We start from the raw sequence: 18,324 nt of genomic DNA on the forward strand, positions 1-18,324 counted from the left end.
GCGTTCTGTCTTAGACGCTTGAGTGAAGGGAGGGGTGGAGCTGATCGTCAGCTGGTGGTGAGTTGGATTGTTGGTGGGAGAAGCTGCTGGACAGACCCAGCAGTGAGGGTAGGTGGGTAGGTGGAGGCAAGCTGAAGATCCACTGGTGGAGAATGAGTCCTTTAGGGCTCTGTTCGTTCTGTCGGTACAGAGGGTTAGGGTTAGGGTTAGGGTTAGCAACCACCCTAAGTCTTTGAGGTGGTTGCAAATAACTGGACCAGGATCTTGTTAGACCAGCGGAGTTTTTAATGTCACATGGAGGACTTGGGCAGCACCTGTGGAGTGGCAGGATAATTTTTTTGTTTTGTCAGGAATGTTCAGGATTATGGTTTCATCAGGAATGATGAAGATTAAAGTTGAATTTGGATTTTGTTAGGTTGCTGTTTTTTCAGGATAGATTCTTACAACAATGTTCAGGATTAAAACTTTAGCTGGATCTTTCAGAAGGGTCGGGAGAAGGCCCGGAGGTGTTGTCCTTACCGCTGGTGTGTCGTGGAAAGCAGAAGCGCTGGTCCGTGATGTTCAGGCTGCTTTTAGCTCTGAGCTGAGAATGAGAAGCAGGCGGTGAGAGAAACTGGTTCTGAAAGACTGATGTAAAAATCATGAATTTCTTTGTTTCGTTTGTTTCATTTTACTTCAGCCAAACAAAAAAATACTAATTTTCAGAATCATTCTTCTATCTTTTGTTTTTCACCTGGAGCAAACCAGTTGATCCATTGAAAGAAGTTTGTTTGGGGGTTTTTAATTTTCAGATGGTCCTCCGCAGAGTTCCTGTGAATGTAGATGGATTCCTGACTTTTCTTGTCTGTTTTATCAGGAGCGAATGAGGAAGTTGTTGAAGGTGTACGAACTGCTGGGAGGAGAGGAAGACATCGTTAACCCAACTAATGAGCTCATCAAAGAAGGACACATCCTCAAACTGTCCAATAAGAACGGGACCACACAGGACCGATACCTAATCCTGGTATTTTTTGGTTCTGCTGAGCTCCCTCAGGTGGTCCAACGTTAATGTACTAACATCTCGCCTGTTTCTCCTCAGTTTAACGACAGACTGCTCTACTGTGTCCCAAAGCTGCGTCTGATTGGCCAGAAGTACAGCGTTCGAGCTCGCATCGATGTGGACGGCATGGAGGTAAGACGCAGCTACCTCTGGTGGCAGCTCTGCTTGGGTTCTTAGATGGAGGCAGGTTATCGGTGCTTTAGACCAACTAACAGAATCTGTACAATCTGCAGGTCCAAAATGACAGGTTTTAGTTTCAGTGAATTCACTTGCAGAAACTAAAACTATAACTTATTCTCCTACTGCATCAAGAAAAGCTTAAATCTCTTAATTAGAGGAGATGGTACCGAGCATGCTCAGACAGACAAACCATGAGCCTACAGGAACATTTCTGAACTGATTGAACTTAACTAGCAGGGTACTGGTACGGTTGAACTAACTGTGAGCGTTTGTGTCCACAGTTGAAGGAGACAAGCAGTGTTGCCGTTCCTAGCAGAACATTCCTGGTGTCTGGAAAACAGAGATCCCTGGAGCTGCAGGCCAGGTTGGTGCACCCACACCTTGGGGTTTTAAATCTAACGGAAGATCCACTTTGGTTCTGATTGTACTCAGAACCAGTCTTCTTGTTCTCCAGAGCAGTGAACAGGTATTTACCCTGAGACATTTCTTTGGTTTGTCCTTTTTTTCTAACAAATGTAGACAAAGATAACCTGAATAAATATAAAAAGCTGTTTATAAATGATTTAATTTGTGGAGAGAACAATTATCCAAATTAACCTGGCCTAGTTAAATCATGAAATAACTTTATTAAGTTTATTTTTCCTTAATACATCAAGGCCTGCTTAGAGACAGACCTGTAGATCAAGAAAACACTTGATCGAAGTTGACGGTGGTAGGAGTTCGTCCTGTAATCGGTGGGTTGCCGGTTTGAACTCCACTCCGTCTGTCTCAGTCGTTGTGTCCTTGGGCTAGACCCTTCACCCGCCTCGCCTGCTGATGGTGGTCAGAGGGCCCGGTGGCACCAATTGTATGGCAGTCTCACTTCTCTCAGTCTGCCCCAGGGCAGCTGTGGCTACAATGTAGCTCACCACTGTCAGTGAATGAATGGGTGGATGACTGATTGTAGTTTAAAGACCTTTGGAGTCCTCAGACTTGATAAAGAGCTATATGTTGGAGTCATCCATTTTGGTCACACAGTTTGACATGCGCAGCTCAACAGACATTGCTTGAAAACTGGAAATCTGTCTTCAGAAGATTCATAAACCGATCGAAGACCACGCCGACACCTGGTGCAGGTGAAAACCCACAGAGGTTTTATTTTCAAGGACATGAGTTTCCCTCCTTGGTGATTCAGTCGACTGTAATGGTTCTTCATATTTTCCCCTCCTGGACGGATGAGAAGTTTACCGTTTTTTTTTCTTGAGGTGATTACGGACGCGTGATCCCCCTTCCTCGTTTGTCTTCAGACCTGACCCTACTGGTGGAGAGAAGAAATCAACGTCAAAGTAATTTCGTTCTTTTTATATTAAACCTGATAGGTGCATTTAGAAGTCTGGGCAGGATGAGGCAGAGTTAAGGTGATTTAGAATCACCAGTAGTTAATCAAAGGTATTAACTTGTTGCATGCGATACCGATGGAAGTGTTTTATGCTGAGCAAGCGCTGCTGAATCATGTGATCCCAAATCAGCCAGGAGTTAGAAGTTGGACTTTTAAAAGTTTTTCATTCAAAGCAACTGCGGTCTGTACCTCGTGGTCTGACCCCTCTTTGTTCCAGTTTTATTACTGGAGTTTTTCCACTGAGTTCCGGCCTCGGAGTTTTATGACTCTTTGTTCGAGATTTGGGGCGATCAGCTACTAGAGGTTAAAGGGGCGTGGCTTCACCGTTTTAACAGCTGATCACCGCCATCGAGGCATCAACACACCAGGAGGACTTCTTTCCATTTAACCCAAATTACACATTTTGTCCATAAAACTGCTGGTTTGATCTTCATAGACACTAAATGTTGCATATACAGGGGTTGGACAATGAAACTGAAACACCTGTCATTTTATTGTGGGAGGTTTCATGGTTAAATTGGACCAGCCTGGTAACCAGTCTTCATTGATTGCACATTGCAACAGTAAGAGCAGAGTGTGAAGGTTCAATTAGCAGGGTAAGAGCACAGTTTTGCTCAAAATATTGAAATGCACACAACATTATGGGTGACATACCAGAGTTCAAAAGAGGACAAATTGTTGGTGCACGTCTTGCTGGCGCATCTGTGACCAAGACAGCAAGTCTTAGTGATGTATCAAGAGCCACGGTATCCAGGGTAACGTCAGCATACCACCAAGAAGGACGAACCACATCCAACAGGATTAACTGTGGACGCAAGAGGAAGCTGTCTGAAAGAGATGTTCGGGTGCTAACCCGGATTGTATCCAAAAAACATAAAACCACGGCTGCCCAAATCACGGCAGAATTAAATGTGCACCTCAACTCTCCTGTTTCCACCAGAACTGTCCGTCGGGAGCTCCACAGGGTCAATATACACGGCCGGGCTGCTATAGCCAAACCTTTGGTCACTCATGCCAATGCCAAACGTCGGTTTCAATGGTGCAAGGAGCACAAATCTTGGGCTGTGGACAATGTGAAATATGTATTGTTCTCTGATGAGTCCACCTTTACTGTTTTCCCCACATCCAGGAGAGTTACGGTGTGGAGAAGCCCCAAAGAAGCGTACCACCCAGACTGTTGCATGCCCAGAGTGAAGCATGGGGGTGGATCAGTGATGGTTTGGGCTGCCATATCATGGCATTCCCTTGGCCCAGTACTTGTGCTAGATGGGCGCGTCACTGTCAAGGACTACCGAACCATTCTTGAGGACCATGTGCATCCAATGGTTCAAACATTGTATCCTGAAGGCGGTGCCGTGTATCAGGATGACAATGCACCAATACACACAGCAAGACTGGTGAAAGATTGGTTTGATGAACATGAAAGTGAAGTTGAACATCTCCCATGGCCTGCACAGTCACCAGATCTAAATATTATTGAGCCACTTTGGGGTGTTTTGGAGGAGCGAGTCAGGAAACGTTTTCCTCCACCAGTATCACGTAGTGACCTGGCCACTATCCTGCAAGAAGAATGGCTTAAAATCCCTCTGACCACTGTGCAGGACTTGTATATGTCATTCCCAAGACGAATAGATGCTGTATTGGCCACAAAAGGAGGCCCTACACCATACTGATAAATTATTGTGGTCTAAAACCAAGTGTTTCAGTTTCATTGTCCAACCCCTGTATGTTTTTCTTTTATTATTATTGTTATGTAGTCATTTTTATTCTCTCTGTGTAGAACAGTTATAGTTGAGTTAGTTAGGTTTTGGACCAGAATAATGGTATATCAGGATTATTCAGTAAATCTTCATATATATAATTAAGAGAAGCGTTTGTGTTTATTTCTTGCAAGAGTGATTTATCTGTCAAAACAAGGTCGAAGATCTTCCACCTTTTATTTGGTGAATAATTTATCAATTATTAATGATGAATAGCTAATTGTAATTATTAAGAGCTTTGAGCCCATAATCACAACACCAGAGGATATCTCTGATTTCTATTTGTAAGTAATGATTTTTGGTTAAGAAATTTGTTTTTTTCAAATTATGATTTTAAATTATAATTCTTGATAAATATTAATTAATCAATAATCATAATACTTACATATTCAAGTACAGGCCATTTACCATTTACCAAATAGAACCTCTCTGTCAGGATGAAGTAGGCTAATAGGTCTCCAGAAGCAATATATATGAGGTCCCAATATAAAGAAATTTAGGAACAATAGAAAAACAGGAGGTTCTGGCCTTGGAACATGGGACAGTTGCAAGGCCAGAACCTCTGCTGACCTAAAAGAACACAAAGACCCGCTTTAAAAAAAGGTCTTGATGATCTCCATGATGTTTGGGAAAATTTACTTTGGATGATGTCAACATTTATTAGATTATCTGTAAGGTGTACAAACTTTTTCACAGCTCTGTAGGATTTGATTGTTTTTGGCTGAAATTCCCACATGAATGAATACTGGAGCTCAGCTTGGACATAAATGTTCTTCCTGGTTTATACTGAGAAGATGTGATTAGACTCAGTACATCTGACAGTGAGGAAACTGAACTCAGGAGTCCTGCAGATAGTACCAGTTCAGCGCCTAGAAGGAAGGTTCTGGTTTGGATGTGATTGGGTCCACCTGCAGACCAGTGGTTGCTGACGCTGCGGTCCTGGGTTCGATTCCACACCCTCAAAACATTGCTGCGTGTCTGCCCCCATTGTCTCTCTGCTCATTTTCTGCTTGGTAACGGTCAATAAAGATCACTAGTGCCAAAAAACAAACTGCATTTGGAGCAGAGAAATGTTCCGTCAAACACCCAGTGTTGGAACCAACGAATCTATGAGGACATTGTTAACAAAACTGGTCTGCAAGTGGACCAGGCTAAGACCAGAAGGGATGGTTCTGAACTGTCCTAGCCAGTCAATATCACATCAGCCGTGGCTGTTTCATAAAACGTAACATTTTATTTCCGTTAAAAACTGAAAATCCCAAAAATATTCTGGAAACAAAGTTGTTTTTTCTCTTAAATTCTATTTCAATTCAATTCAGTTTATTTCTATAGCACCAATTCACAACACATGTCGTCTCAAGGCTCTTCACAACAGTCAGGTTCATACATTCCAATTAATCGTAACCATTGAACAGTTCAGTTAGATTCAGTTATTTATTCAAATTGGATAAAAAGTTTTTCTATTGTTGTGGAATTTTCTTATGAAAGTGGAGAGAAGTTGACTCATAACAAGAGAAAATCCGGACTTTGTCTTTATAAGTTTTATTCAAAGGCCTTCAGCGTTTGAATGACTCAGTGAAACAGAGTCCTGAACAACATTTACACACAGTATTTATACCAGAACATGACAGTTTTATCTCAACTTCAAAGAGTCTGTGTTTTACGACCCCAGACCCTTCTTGGGTTCAGAGGTGACAAAGTTATTTAGGAACCCATCTGTCCTTCCCAACACATCATCCTAACTGTGGGTTTAACCATTAAACTTCTGATAATGGCTTTTACAGCTTACTCCTCTAACACAGATGTTCACTGGAGTGAGGTAAACCAAAGGTCATACACTTTAGAATGCTTACTGCAAGAATTTCCATCACACTCCCTTCTTCTGATTACAAGATAATCACAACTACAGGAATATTCTTCAAAACCATCACCCCTCTCAGCTAACAGATAATCCAAAGCCATTCTAGTTTGCAAACTCATTGTTCTAATAGCTTAGGCTGATTGAAGTATAAGTTGTGACCGTAGGTAGTAAATGAGCTAGATAACATACTCCAGACCAAGTAGCAGGCAGATACAGATATAATCTATTTCCACACATCCAACCCATGTTCTGAGGACATGAGAACCCATCTCATAAAGGAAAAGTAACAAAAACCCTGGTTAATTTACCTGCCTGGCCATACAACTAACCTCCATCCGGTAAGGCTGTAAGATTAAGAGTTAACACAAAGGGATCTGGAGCCAAAGATTCTGAAATAGTAGAAGGATCAGTTCTGGTAGGACAAGGTCTAGATGTATTAATGTGGGTCAAGGCACATGAAACTGGTATAATAGTTTTACAACCCTCTGCTTTTAATAACTTTTAATAACTAGAATAATTGACCCTAAATATTCCACTACGAAAGAGAACTTGTTTCTCTAAAAGAATTAACTGGAAAGTATCAAATGAGTTAAGTTATCACCCTTTTAAAGATACTTTTCTAACCCTAAAATAATATTTTAACTCGCTATATCTGTCAACGTCAAGCAAGCGTCACATGAGCAGCGATTAATAAGCGTTCTTCATTGCGGAAAATAGGAAAAGATTTATGCAAATGTGTGTGTGTTTGTACGTTACCCCCATCAGTTTCTAAATCGCTCCAGAGTCAGACTGTCAGGCACACAGTCCTCTATCAGTCCAAAAAACAACCAGGACCTTCCCAGGTCTGTTGGTGAGACATTCAATCATTCTTTGTCCACTTTAACTTCTCCAGGAGGGAGAAAGAAGAAACTTTGCTCCGGTTTCTCTTCTGCCCGCATAAGATGCTTTCAGTATAAATCCAGTTATTCACTCTTCTGTCTCTTGCAAACAGCATGGATCGTTGTCCATCTCAGTGGGTCCAGACTTCTTCTGAGTTTTGTTTTTTTTTCTTGTAGAAAGTCACTCTGCGATTTTCAACAAGCAGGAAGGCAGATCTCTCTCTTTCAGGCCGTGCTGGAGAAGCATCTCTGATGGAGTAGCCATGGAGAAGGGCAGGTTTCTAAAATCCAGATTCAAAAACGCAGATGTTGAACTCAAATCCCATATATGTGTGTATTTGTGTGTGAGAGAGGCAAAAGAAAAGTTGAGTATAGGTTCAGATTTTGTACAAATAAATATTATCAGTCAGTCAGTCAGTTGTCCCCCTGCCTGTCACTTCCTTCCACAACATGAACTATACTCCTTTCTAAAACAACTTTCTTTTCAACTCTCTAATGTCCCTTTTCACTTTTACCTTCTTTTCCGACTGATCGCAATATTTAAGACAAACAAAACTTCCTTCAGGAAAGTTTAAACTTTTTTTTTAACTTATTTACACTCAAACTTCCACGCTGTGAAAAACCAAACTTATCTTCCAAATTAAAGCACATTTAACACAATCATCCCCACTTTTTCCTTTCATTATTTTATAAATCAGAGTCTGAAGAAGGAGACACCCCTGATGCCTCAAGGTTCCGGAACCATTTTTTTTACCTGTTCAGCGGCACGTCTGCCGTCTGGCTTTTCTCCTTTATGAGGTGTAGAAAATTGCTAAAAACTACCCGCAAAACCCTGTGTTCTGCTTTATCTTATTGTTACCAATCAGAACCTCCCTGTCATTCCTTAACAGGGTAACCGGGCCCTCAGCTGATGTCCTCCCTCTCGCAACTCTGGAACCTAATTAATTAGTTAGGAGATGATGGTTAATGTGTAATAAAAATAATAATATACATTATATCATACAGAGCAACTTCTCACCCAGATATATTTGAAGACAAATAGTTCGGATCTAATCGTCCAGAAGCCGCAGGCGGGCACCAGAACTCCCCTCCGTAAAATGGAAGTGGACTGAGAACAACTCTCAGGCTGGCCAGGCGTCCGTGTCCCATCCTGCGGTCTCCTCTGGCACGTTAGATCCTGTTCGTGACGCTAAAATTGTTGTGAAATTTTCTTATCGAAGTTGGTAGAAGTTGACTCATAACAAGAGAAAATCCGGACTTTGTCTTTATAAGTTTTATTCAAAGGCCTTCAGCGTTTGAATGACTCAGTGAAACAGAGCCCCGATCAACATTTACACACAGTATTTATACCAGAACATGACAGTGTTATCTCAACTTTAAAGAGTCTGTGTTTTATGACCCCAGACCCTTCTCGGGTTCAGAGGTGACAAAGTTATCTAGGAACCCATCTGTCCTTCCCAACACATCATCCTAACTGTGGGTTTTAACCATTAAACTTCTGATAATGGCTTTTACAGCTTCCTCCTCTAACACAGATGTTCACTGGAGTGAGGTAAACCAAAGGTCATACACTGTGGAATGCTTAATAAAATAATTTCCATTACACTATCTAAGGAAACCCAGCAGATTGCATCCAGTCAGTGACTTGGAGCATTCCCTCCTCCTGGATGAGCATGTAGAGACAGTGGACAGTCACTGGCGTTGACTTTGCAGCAATCCCTCATACTGAGCATGCATGTAGCGACAGTGGAGAGGAAAAACTCCCTTTTAACAGGAAGAAACCTCCAGCAGAACCAGAACCAGGCTCAGTGTGAGCGGCCATCTGCCACGACCGACTGGAGGTTTGAGAGAACAGAGCAGAGACACAAAGAGAACAAAGAAGCACTGATCCAGGAGTACTTTCTATGGGAAGGAAAAGTAAATGTTAATGGATGTAGCTCCTTTAGTCGTTTCATCTAGAAAGAAAGAACAGATAAACTCTGATCCAGTTTTCAAGGTTAGAGTCTGAAAGAGAGAACATAGAGTTAGTCACAGTAGAAGCTCAGTCAGTAGCCATGTCTAGGAGAGAGAAAGGGTTAAACACTGAAAGACAGGGCCATGTGGATCATCTGTAGAAGGTGAGCATTAAGTTGTTGCCAGCAGAAGCTTGGACAATGCCCCTCTCCAGAAAGGTGTCACAGGTAGACACAGAGTCAGGCCAGGTGTAGCTTCTAGGAAGAGAATAGAGAGAACAAAGTTAAAAGCTGAAATAACAGCAAATAATGCTAAATTGGAGAGTAGTGTGAGAATGTAGCGAAGAGGGTGAAAGTGGTCATTATGTCCTCCAGCAGCCTAAGCCTATAGCAGCATAACTACACAGATAGCTCAGGATAAACTAAGCCACTCTAACTATAAGCTTTATCAAAAAGGAAAGTTTTAAGCCTAGCCTTAAAAGTAGACAGGGTGTCTGCCTCACGGACTAAAACTGGGAGCTGGTTCCACAGGAGAGGAGCCTGATAACTAAAGGATCTGCCTCCCATTCTACTTCTAGAGACTCTAGGAACCACCAGTAAACCTGCAGTCTGAGAACAAAGTGCTCTGTTAGGAACATATGGACCAATCAGATCTCTGATGTATGATGGAGCTAGATCATTAAGGGCTTTATATGTGAGGAGGAGAATTTTAAATTCTATTCTGGATTTAACAGGGAACCAATGAAGGGAAGCTAAAATAGGAGAAATATGATCTCTCTTTTTAATTTTCATCAGAACTCTTGCTGCAGCATTTTGAATCAGCTGAAGGCTTTTAACTGCATTTTGTGGACATCCTGATAGTAAAGAATTACAATAGTCCAGCCTTGAAGTAACAAATGCATGGACTAGTTTTTCAGCGTCACTCCTGGACAGGATATTTCTAATTTTGGCAATGTTCCGGAGATGAAAGAAGGAAATCCTAGAAACTTGTTTAATATGGGATTTAAATGACATGTCCTAGTCAAAGTTAACACCAAGGTTTTTTACTTTATTATCAGAGGTCAATTTAATGCCATCCAGGTTAAGTGATTGACTAAGCAGTTTCTTTTTTAAAGACTCTGGTCCAAAGACGACAACTTCTGTCTTGTCTGAATTTAGAAGCAAAACATTTAAAGTCATCCAAGTTTTTATATCTTCAAGACATGCTTGTAGTCTATCTAACTGGTTGGGCTCATCAGGATTTATGAATAAGTAAAGCTGAGTATCATCAGCGTAACAATGAAAATGTATCCTATGCTGCCTGATAATTTGACCTATTGGAAGCATATATATAGTAAAGAGAATTGGCCCAAGTACTGAACCCTGTGGTACTCCACAATTAACCCTGGAGTTTAAAGATGATTTATCATTTACATGAACAAACTGGAATCTGTCAGACAGATAAGATTTAAACCAGCCTAGCGCTGTTCCCCTGATCCCTACAGCATATTCCAGCCTTTTTAAGAGAATATTATGGTCGACTGGATCAAATGCAGCACTGAGATCTAACAGAACCAGAACAGACACAAGTCCATTATCTGAGGTCATAAGAATATCATTAGTGACTTTCAGCAGAGCTGTTTCAGTGCTATGATGAGCTCTGAAACCTGACTGAAACTCTTCAAACAGGTCATTGCTGTATAAATGTTCACACATTTGATTAGCAACTATTTTCTCAAGAATTTTAGATAAGAATGGAAGATTGGATATAGGTCTGTAATTTATTAAATCATCTCGATCAAGCGAAGGTTTCTTAAGTAAAGGTTTAATTACATCTAACTTAAAAGCCTGTGGTTCTGATCCATTTACTAAAGATAGATTAATCATATCTAAAATGGGGCTGGTAATCAGAGGGAACACTTCCTTAAATAATTTGGTTGGGATTGGGTCTAACATACAAGTTGAAGGTTTAGATGAAGCTAATATTTCTGATAACTCAGGAAGCTTCACAGGATCAAAACAGTCCAAACACAGATCAGGTTCTGCAGTTATTTCCAATGTTGTCTCACTTGCTGAGGATGAAGTAATCATCTTCAGGAGTATGTCAAAGATTTTATTTTTAATAGAATCAATTTTATTTAAGAAGAATCCCATAAAGTCATGACTGCTAAGAGCTAAGGGAATGGATGGCTCAACAGAGCTATGACTCTGTGTAAGTTTAGCAACTGTACTAAAGAGAAACCTAGGATTATTCTTGTCCTCTTCTATTAATGATGAGAAATAAGCTGTTCTAGCTTGGTAAAGTGTCTTTTTATACAACAGTAGACTATTTTTCCAGATTAAGTAGGAATCCTCTAGATGTGTAGAGCGCCATTTTCTCTCCAATTTTCTAACATTGTGCTTTAAAGTACGCAGCTCTGAATTAAACCAAGGAGCTAGTCTCCTATGAATGATTATCTTCTTTTTCAAGGGGGCTGCATTGTCTAATGCACCACGCAATGATGAAGAAACACTATTCAATTCAATTCAAAGATACTTTATTGATCCCTGAGGGGACATTAGAAGTCCAGTACAACCCATCCAAACAGACATCATGACACAAGACAAGGGGGGACGGGTCACCGAGGCTTTGCTGCCCACTCACAGGTGCTGCCCTTGTTAGATGAGAAAAGAGGCCACATTAGGTAAGTAGAGGGAAAAAATCATATTTCACACTTTATCCTTAACAGGATACAGATTGAGATTGTAAAAAACCTCAGAACAAAGAAGCAACAAGTTGACAAAACATCATGCCGGGAACAGTGAAGGTGGTGTGAGGGGTGCATATGTTTGAACATGTGTGTGTGTGTAAGTGTGTGTGTGCAAGTAAGTCCATGAAGCACTGTCACAGAGGCCATTGTCCTTGATAGTACGTTGGGATGTTCATCAACCGGCCATAAAGTTCTGAGCAGGTCCACAGATGTTCTCAGGCAAGGGAGGGGGCAGAAGGAGCAGAGCGTCATGGTTACATAACTTCCAGGAGAAGTTGAAGATAGCCAGCCATCAAGGCCGTGCAGGGGAACCAGATTCAGAAAAACAATAATTATTTGGGTTAGGCTGACTCTTAATTTTCCGTCAGCCTTGAGAGTCTCGCTGGTTCTTCTCAAAGGCGAATCCAAACAGCCAAATTCCTGGTCTTTCCACCAGATCCGAGCGAACAACTTTCTCCAAGATTTATACCGTTTCACCCCTGAGTCCAGGAACCGCAACCTGCCTGCGATCCTAAGGATCACATCCAGTCTGTGATTCAGCTCACGTAACATCTCAGTCTGAGTGCTGATTGCTCTGAAGATCCCATCATACATGCCAGGCAGCCTTACAATGGCCAGAACAGCTGCTGACATTCTCCGAATTTCTCGATATGCCAGGTAACCGCTGACTCCAAAAAGCAGAAATCCTGATATCAGATATTCAATTATATACACATCTTCCACATCCTCGACTGACATTATCGACAAACACACAATCCTCCACTTCTGCCGGGAGTCCATCGTGTATCCAGTGAAAAACGTCCAGCCCGGACAAGATGGGCTTTCCTTCCCCGTCTTCTCGTCGAAAAAATTTGATCAATTGCATTGAGAGACCAGCTGACCAAATCCATAACTCAGAATTTGGAAGATGTGCAAAAAGAGGCTCTAAAAAGAAGACAAGACACAGAGCTGAAGCAGGGCAGATATGGGAGGGTGCAGGAGACAGAGGAAAAAACGTCCTCCTCCACCGAGAGCAGAAAGAAAAAGAGAATCAATTTGTTAAGGGGCAGAAACAAAATTATTGGCCTCCACTGTGTTTTTCAGTGATAACGAGGAAATTAAAAGTATTCTATCAGGTTTATTCTGTAACAAATTTCATTAGAAAGAATTTAAAACCTGGATACAGTGTAATAACTGGTTCTGTGTAGCAGAACCGCATTGTCGGTTCCACAGTTTTTCTCAGGATGAGGTGACTGCATGTTTGTGTTTCTGCAGGACGGAGGACGAGAAAAAGGAATGGATCCAGGTGAGTTCATACTCTCTATGAATACGACAGGTGCTGTTGGTTTTGGCTGATCTCTGTAAACAGTCCAGTCACTAATGGAAAAAAAGATCAGTGGGTTCTGGAACCAAGAGCTTTCAGACACAGAAAGGAGCTTCCAGAATTTCTGGCAATTAAATATTAAAACAAAAAGAAAAAACAGAAAGTCCTCATGAAGACCCTAACGGACCCAAACCCAAATCCTCCGTCGGAGACTGACTGACAGCAGCTCAGCTTTGAAAAAAATCTCCAAAGATGGAAATGGAAAGGCCCACATCACCATGGCATGTGTAAAATAAAAAGTAATTTAAGAAAGTCTGATAGCCTCAAAGTAAATCCGGAGAACATTGTGAACGAAAGCCAAGAATGAAGGTGAATAATCCTGCTGTTTTTGTTTCGTTCAGGCCATCCAGGCCACCATCCAACGCTACGAGCAAACGATGGAGAGCTTCAGACACCTGACCTGTTCGCTGCGAGATGAGGAGTCCACGCCACCTCACTCCCCGGTACTACCACAGGCCCATTGGTGCTCATCTGTGGAACTGCAGGGCTTGAGCCCTGGCAATAACTTTTCAGTCAGTCAGTCAGTCATTTTCTATACCTATAGTGGGTCATGGGAAAGCTGGTGTCTATCTCCAGCAGTTTATGGGCGAGAGGCGGGGAGGAAGGCGGAGGTAAAAATAATTGGAGAGTGTTGTTTCCTGTTGCATTGTGTGAAAAGTTTAAAATGGGCTAAGTCAATTCAGTCGAATCATATAGATTTCAAGTCAGGTTCATACATTCCAATTAATCGTAACCATTGAACAGTTCAGTCAGATTCAGTTATTTATTCAAATTGGATAAAAAGTTTTTCTATCTAAGGAAACCCAGCAGATTGCATCCAGTAAGTGACTTGCAGCATTCACTCCTCCTGGATGAGCATGTAGAGACAGTGGACAGTCACTGGCGTTGACTTTGCAGCAATCCCTGTCATTATAACTCATTGCGCTTTTGTCTTAGAGTTGTGTCGAGTTGGGAAAACGAGCTCCAACCCCGATTAGAGAGAAGGAAGTGACTCTGTGCATGAAGTGTCAAGAGCCGTTCAACTCCATCACCAAGAGACGGCACCACTGCAAAGCCTGTGGACACGTACGTTCACCATCATGGCTCACATCAGCGCCTGATACTCTCAGTGCGTCTCTGACCTTCTGTCCTCCATCTTCCAGGTGGTTTGTGGGAAATGCTCAGAGTTTCGCGCTCGTTTGTCGTACGACAACAACCGGACCAACCGTGTTTGTGTGGACTGCTATTTCACTCTGGTGGGAGTGTCACCATCGCCAGGGGGACTGAGCAGCAGCACTCAGAGGAGGCGGTCCATTCTAGAGGTCAGTCTGACATTACCAGTAAAGACCTTTCTCAGTATATTCAGTCTTACTATTTGTTTCCCCCTTTGTTACCGCAGAAACAGGCCTCGCTGGCAGCCGAGAACAGTGTGATTTGTAGTTTTCTTCATCACATGGAGAAAGGAGGGGGGCGGGGCTGGCAGAAGGCGTGGTTCGTCATCCCTGAAAATGAGCCGCTGGTGCTCTACATCTATGGAGCTCCACAGGTGAGATGTCACCTGATAAATGTCACACTTTATTATACCACAGGAGTGGCTAACATTGGGACTGCCAATCTGAACCCCAGCTGCTGCCCCCTACAGGCTGCTGTTATTTAAGTACAGCTGGGAAAATTATCCATAACCAACTTAGGAAAGGTTTCAAACAGAATAATGAACCGGGTTTTTGTTTTCCACAGGATGTAAAGGCACAGCGTAGTGTCCCTCTGATTGGTTTCGAGGTCTCTCAGCCTGAGGCATGTGATCGCCTGGAACGACGACACGCCTTTAAGATTTCTCAGAGTCACCTGACCCTTTACTTCAGCGCAGAGGGTGAGGAGCTACAGCACAGGTGGATGGACATCCTGTTGAGGGCTGGCAGAGGGGAGGAGCCTTTGATCCATCAGCCAATTGTGGAGAGTGTGGAGGAAGAAGGGGAGGAGCTTGGTGCTGAGGCAGAAGAGGAGAACACTTAATTTTAGTGGAACAAGAATGAAGATGATGGCTGCATCTTTCAAATCTGTCTTGATTAGAAAGCAGAAGTAAAAAATAAATCCAGGACAGCCAGAGTTGATCTGCAACTCGTTCACAATTAACCGAAAACCAAACCAGAGTTAATCTAGAAAAATTCAGGACAAGTCCAAAAACAGACCAGGGTGGCCAGAACAAACCTAGAGCTAATTCAGAATATATATAAAATCAAACCAGAACTAATCTCGCACAAATTCAGAACTAAACAAATCCAGAAACAAACTAGGATAGTCAGAACAAATTTAGATGTAACTCAGATCTAAACCAAAACCAAACCAGAACTATTCTACCACAATGAAACTGAACAAATCCAGAAACAAAACTGGACAGCCAGATGAAATCTAGAGCTAATTCACATTTCATCCAAAACTAAACCAGGAATAATCTGGGATAAACGGAATAAAAACATGACAGAAATCAAACAGGACAGCCAGAAAACATCTACAAGTAATCCAAATCAATTTTACAGAAACATGGCTTTTCTAGTTGAAATTCAGAAACAGACTAGGGCAGGCAGAACAAATCTAAAACTTAATCAGAAAAATCTGAAAACTCTCGAGGAAATTCAGGACAAAAATTTAGAAACAAACCAAAAACAGCTAGAATAAATGGAGATCTTAATCAAAACTATTACAGAATAATTCTAAAGCTACTTGAGGACAAACAGAAGAACAAATTTAAAATGAATATTTAACAAACTCAGAGTGGTACAAGAACAAGTACAGAACTTAGTTAGACAAAAACTATCAAGAACTGGACCAGATCTCATCCAGATCAAATCCCCATTTGGATGGATTTGGTTGTTTTATTGGGCAACATTAATTGCTCGATCCAGAAAAGCAACACACAAGGAAATGAGGGAAAGAATCATTCCCAAATCAGCTGGTGAAGATCTGCACCTCTCTGGATCCCATCTGGAGACCTTTCAACATAAAGCACACTGAACAAACCACTCCGTTCTCTTTAGACTCACGGATTTCTGATGCTATGGTCCCGTTCCACGTCAGAGGACCTTGGTCTTCTTACTGTAGTTTCTAGATGTGTTTGTGCTACAGTTTAAATCTCCCTGAGGATCCAAAAAATTATTCATCTGAGGAGGTAAAAACTCACCTAAGATCACTGCTGGAGGATCGCAAAGTCTGTCCATCTCAGGATTCCCTTAGTCAACAAAAATAATGAATCTGTTTGTATTTTCAGGATGTTAATATGGCGAGTATAAAAAAAGATCCAAATACCAAACAAGTGATGGACATTTAGCCGGTCCTACAGTAATCATCTCAACTAAAGAGGAATGCTTGGAACCTTCTGAATACAGAGGATTTTCAGACCCTCACAGAACTTCTTCTGGTGAAAAGAACTTCATGCGTTTTAAATAATGAGATTACAAAATGAAGACAAACAGCACAAACTGGGCCCAGAGGTTCTGTTCAGGAGGTTTTCTCTTACATTCCTAAGGAGTTAAAGAACTGGAGGTCTGGTCCAACATCATGTCCTTGTTCTTAGAAAACAACTGTCATCCCTCTGTGTGAAAACCAGAACCCACACAGAACTGTGTGGGTTCTGTTAAACACATGGTGCATTTTCCCATTTGTGCAGCAGGTTCAACATAGAAAGAAAGGATACGTCCCTGCAGATCTGCAGAAAGTTCTCCAGAACCTGACAGAGAAGGGAACACTGAAACATGCTGACAGACTTGCACTGTTTTACATTAAATGTAATAAAAATTAACAGTTTGATCTCTGTCGATCAGTGGAGGTAAACTACATTACCCAGCAGCCTTCAACCTCGACTGGGTCACTGTGCTACCATCTGCTGCTGAGGATGTTCAGAGCCGGGATTTATTACCCTCCTGAAGAGTAACCTCAGGAAGATTCAAGCTTTCCGTTACTGTATAAATCTATATTTATATTTATTTTCTGCGGGTCTCTGATTCACTTCTTTTACTTCATTCTGATCAAATATTAAAAAAACTTAAAAAAGAAACATAAAACTGTTTAAATGGTTAATGTTGGAAGCATGAGGGGATGGAGAGTTAATTTAAAAATAACTAAACTTTTGAAGTTGAGTTTTATGACTTTGAGAAAATCTTTAGAAATGTTGGAAATTTAAGGTCAGATCTTTAAAGTTTTGATGTGGTTTTATAAAAATTTCCATTGATTTTGTTTTTTAATGATCAGAGTTGTAGGTTGTGATGTCATCTCCATCTGCATTTTTTCAGCATGTCGGAGCAGCCGATTGGCAGGAGCACTGACCAATACGAGCTGGGATTGATTATGTGCCGCCAGTTTTTAGTCTTTGAATCATTGGTTGGATATTTCCTGTTTACTGACAGAAATGTTCATTAGAAGAAGGCAACACGTCCTCAAGGAGAAACTGAAGCTGAAGGAGGTACAAGGACGCTGATGAAGATGATGAGGATGATAGGTTTGGGATGTATGACCTTTGAAATTTTCCACAGACTGATCGGAGGAGTCTCTGACTGGTAGTGGAGAAGATGCTTCCAGCGTTTAGATGGAGCCACTAAAGCAGAGATGGGAGCAGACTTTGGTGTGTTTGGACTGGTACTGCTTCAGTATTTCTCGCTTCCCCTCTCTCTTTTCACTCATTTGCAGAAAGTGTTTTAAAAGTCAAAATCTTCAAAATATTTTTCTTGTTGTTCTCAAGCTTTGATGAACTGCAGACACTCTGTGGGTTCTCTCTTTGGGTTCTCCCCTGTGGGTCACCTCTGCAGGTTCCCTTTGTGAGTTCTTTCTGTGTCCGTAAGTCTGGCTGTGTTCATTTCTGCTCAATGAAAAAACTTTTGTAAATATAATATATTACTCTGACCTAATGCTCATGTTACTATGTGAAGGTTAAAGGTCACCTCTTAGCTGTTCCTCCAATCAGAACCACACAGGAAGTGCGTGATTGGTAAAGCTTAAAGCATAAAATCCAACAGTCTGATGAAACTGGTTGTTGGGGGTGGAAGCTGAGGGAAACTGTTAGGTGGAGTGAGCATCTGACGTCAGGATGGAGTTTCCAATGAAGTCTAAACGGACTCATTCTGAGTTATCCCTACTTCGTCTGAGCGATTCGAGATCATAGCCGTCCTACTCAGATCGCTTTCTGAAATTCCTCCAGGTTCCTAGGATGGTTTT

At 41.6% G+C, this 18,324-nt stretch overlaps 1 protein-coding gene across 2 annotated transcripts in view; it reads left to right on the forward strand.

The window, feature by feature from the left end:
- The window catches only part of fgd1 (FYVE, RhoGEF and PH domain containing 1), a 49,621-nt gene extending 31,609 nt beyond the window's left edge, over nucleotides 1-18,012 (forward strand). For both annotated transcript variants that reach the window (XM_047366419.1, XM_047366425.1), the window contains exons 10-18: nucleotides 857-1,003; nucleotides 1,079-1,171; nucleotides 1,501-1,583; nucleotides 13,032-13,062; nucleotides 13,482-13,583; nucleotides 14,077-14,205; nucleotides 14,283-14,441; nucleotides 14,519-14,665; nucleotides 14,857-18,012. In XM_047366419.1, coding sequence (XP_047222375.1) covers nucleotides 857-1,003; nucleotides 1,079-1,171; nucleotides 1,501-1,583; nucleotides 13,032-13,062; nucleotides 13,482-13,583; nucleotides 14,077-14,205; nucleotides 14,283-14,441; nucleotides 14,519-14,665; nucleotides 14,857-15,132 — 1,167 coding nt within the window. In that variant the 3' untranslated portion in view covers nucleotides 15,133-18,012. The remainder of the gene's footprint in view (nucleotides 1-856; nucleotides 1,004-1,078; nucleotides 1,172-1,500; nucleotides 1,584-13,031; nucleotides 13,063-13,481; nucleotides 13,584-14,076; nucleotides 14,206-14,282; nucleotides 14,442-14,518; nucleotides 14,666-14,856) is intronic.
- Nucleotides 18,013-18,324: the final 312 nt, after the last annotated feature.

The sequence above is a fragment of the Girardinichthys multiradiatus genome, chromosome 1 (assembly GCF_021462225.1).
Source record: "Girardinichthys multiradiatus isolate DD_20200921_A chromosome 1, DD_fGirMul_XY1, whole genome shotgun sequence".
Classification (NCBI taxonomy): Eukaryota; Metazoa; Chordata; class Actinopteri; order Cyprinodontiformes; family Goodeidae; genus Girardinichthys; species Girardinichthys multiradiatus.